Below are 2,500 nucleotides of genomic sequence, written 5' to 3'. Positions count from 1 at the left end.
TAGTAATGATGATGATGATGATAATGATAATATCAATAATAATGGTAATGGGGATAATGATAACGGTAATAATGATATTGATGATAATGATAATGTTAGTAATAATAGTACTAAGAGTAAAGATATTAATAATGATAATAATGAAAACAATAATAATAATGATAATGATAATAATGACAATGGTAATGATAATACTACTAATAATAATGATAATAATGATAATGGTAAGGATAGTACTACTATTAATAATGATAATAATAACAATAATAATAATAACATTAATAATAATAGCAATTACAAGGATTATACTAATACTATCATTAATGCAAACAGAAACGACAATAATGATAAAAATGATAATAATAAGAATAATAAAGATAATGGTAATAATTACAATAATGATAATATTCTTTTACAGCAGTGATAACAACAACAATAATAACCATGATAATGATAAAAAAAACGCATCCAAATGGAATGATTTAATAATGCGCGTTGGAAAGTGTCGATAACAGTTATCAAGACAAGATTAAAGGCGATAAACAGGGGCTCAACACGAAGGAAAGAGATCTTAGATAAAAATGCATGTCCTAAAAAAAAGAATAAATAAATAAATAAAAACAATAATAATGATGATAATAACAGTAATAATGATAATGATAATAATAATAATGATGATAGTATACTAATTATATAATCATAGTAATAATGATGATAACAATAATGATAATAATTATAATAATGATAATAATAATAGTGGTAATAAAGATAATAATAATGATAACAATGATAATGATAAACATTATACTATTACAATTATGATGATAATAGAAATAATAAAGATAATGATAATTGTATGACTAATAACAATAAAAGATAATAATAGAAATAATAAAGATAATGATGATTGTTTGACTAATAACAATAAAAGAAAATGATAATAATAACAATAATGATAAGAAGAATAAGAAAAAAAAAATTGAGATAAGCAGCACTTTTCGCTGCATCTGTGACACTTCTCATGAGAAACAAGGGCGGTACCATGTCAAAAATCTCTTCTAAAAAATAATAAAAAGCAGCCACTCTTCAGCAGATAAAAGTCGCCTCTTAAGGCTGGGAATTCTGTGTACAAAAAAAGATACTTGTGAACTGGATTTCAAAACTGTTCAAACACATGTACATAAATGAACCGTATTCATGTTGACAAATGTGCTAAGGTATGAATGAGAACGAGTATCTCTTGTATTGTGAAGATATTCTCATTCATACTTTTCCACACATGTACATAAGCAGGAAGGTATATCTATTTGTGATCCTTTTGTTACTTATTGCTTCCTGATGAGGAACAGTAGTTCTCAATTTTTACGATCTGGTGACACAATAAGGCAGGGGTTCCCAATCTGAGGGCCATGGACCCCTTGGGCGGCCACTTGGTACTTTCTGGGGGGCCATGGAAGAATATGAAAATTATGACGTCGGATTAAGCTGAATTCTATCTCACCTGCAGTACCGACATATGATTATATCCTCACGTATCAGGGAATTGGAATTGAATCTGAAAAGATGAATCACTGAACGGGACCATGGAGATTATTAAATATTGGTCGGGGGCCACAGGGTGAAAAAGATTGGGAACCATTGTATTAAAGCATTATCTTAGACTATTACAATCATTATCTACTCCACAGATATACGAATATTACATGTAATATACATGTATATATTTATCATATTCCCTTGGAAATATACAAATTAATGAAAATTACTCCTTAAGAAAGCTTAATAACCTCCTGTTAATAGAAAACTTTCGGTTAAGTTAACTTAGGATAACATTCAACATGTTTCTAAAACTGCGGCCTAAGAAAAGGAAAACAATTTCAAATGCAAAAAAATACACCTGCAAAATACTAAGCGATGGCCCTCATGCTAAACACCACTGAATGTACAAAGCCTAACTTGAATACACGTCTGTCCTTATAATCTCGCTACAGTCTTTTATTCACCTTAATAATGCTCCATTAATTTTCCTCCTGGGAGATAAGTAAACGTAAAACTCGTTCCTCATGGTTGGGAACGGAGATAACAAACAGTCTTAGGGGTTCTCTTGCAGCTGCCGGTAAAAGGGATTTATCTCAAATGCTGTGGGAGGGGGGGGGATGAGACAACAAGAATTATTGCTACCGAAGGTCAGCCAGATGCTTTGCAGCAAGATAACGACTAGATTTTAGACTGTACATAATGCGTTGAAAAAAAAATGTAGAATCGCTTACTTATTTGATTACTACTTAAAGAAATTAGAAAAAAAATAAAGAGAATTGGCCGTAGTTACATAAAATTTCACCTTCACTTAGTACCATGTCATTCCACCCGTAGTTTAGTGAGTACGACGTCGCTGATATAGAGATGGGAGACGCCAAGGGCATCGAGTACGTGGTTCTGGGACCCGAGGCCTTCGAGGAGGTGGCCAAGTTGATCAACGATGAATTTCTAACCCGGGAGC

General features: G+C 31.3%; 1 protein-coding gene across 1 annotated transcript in view; it reads left to right on the top strand.

Annotated features, from left to right (window-relative positions):
• LOC113812221 (uncharacterized) overlaps window positions 1–2,500 on the top strand; it is a 6,763-nt gene that overhangs the window by 1,903 nt on the left and 2,360 nt on the right. Inside the window, exon 2 of the mRNA XM_027364078.2 lies at window positions 2,374–2,500. This exon is cut by the window's right edge and continues 5 nt beyond it. Within this exon, the coding sequence (XP_027219879.1) occupies window positions 2,404–2,500 (97 nt within the window). The 5' untranslated portion in view covers window positions 2,374–2,403. The remainder of the gene's footprint in view (window positions 1–2,373) is intronic.

This window comes from Penaeus vannamei, chromosome 31 (assembly GCF_042767895.1).
Source record: "Penaeus vannamei isolate JL-2024 chromosome 31, ASM4276789v1, whole genome shotgun sequence".
Taxonomy (NCBI): Eukaryota; Metazoa; Arthropoda; class Malacostraca; order Decapoda; family Penaeidae; genus Penaeus; species Penaeus vannamei.
This window is presented reverse-complemented; position numbering and strand designations above follow the sequence as displayed.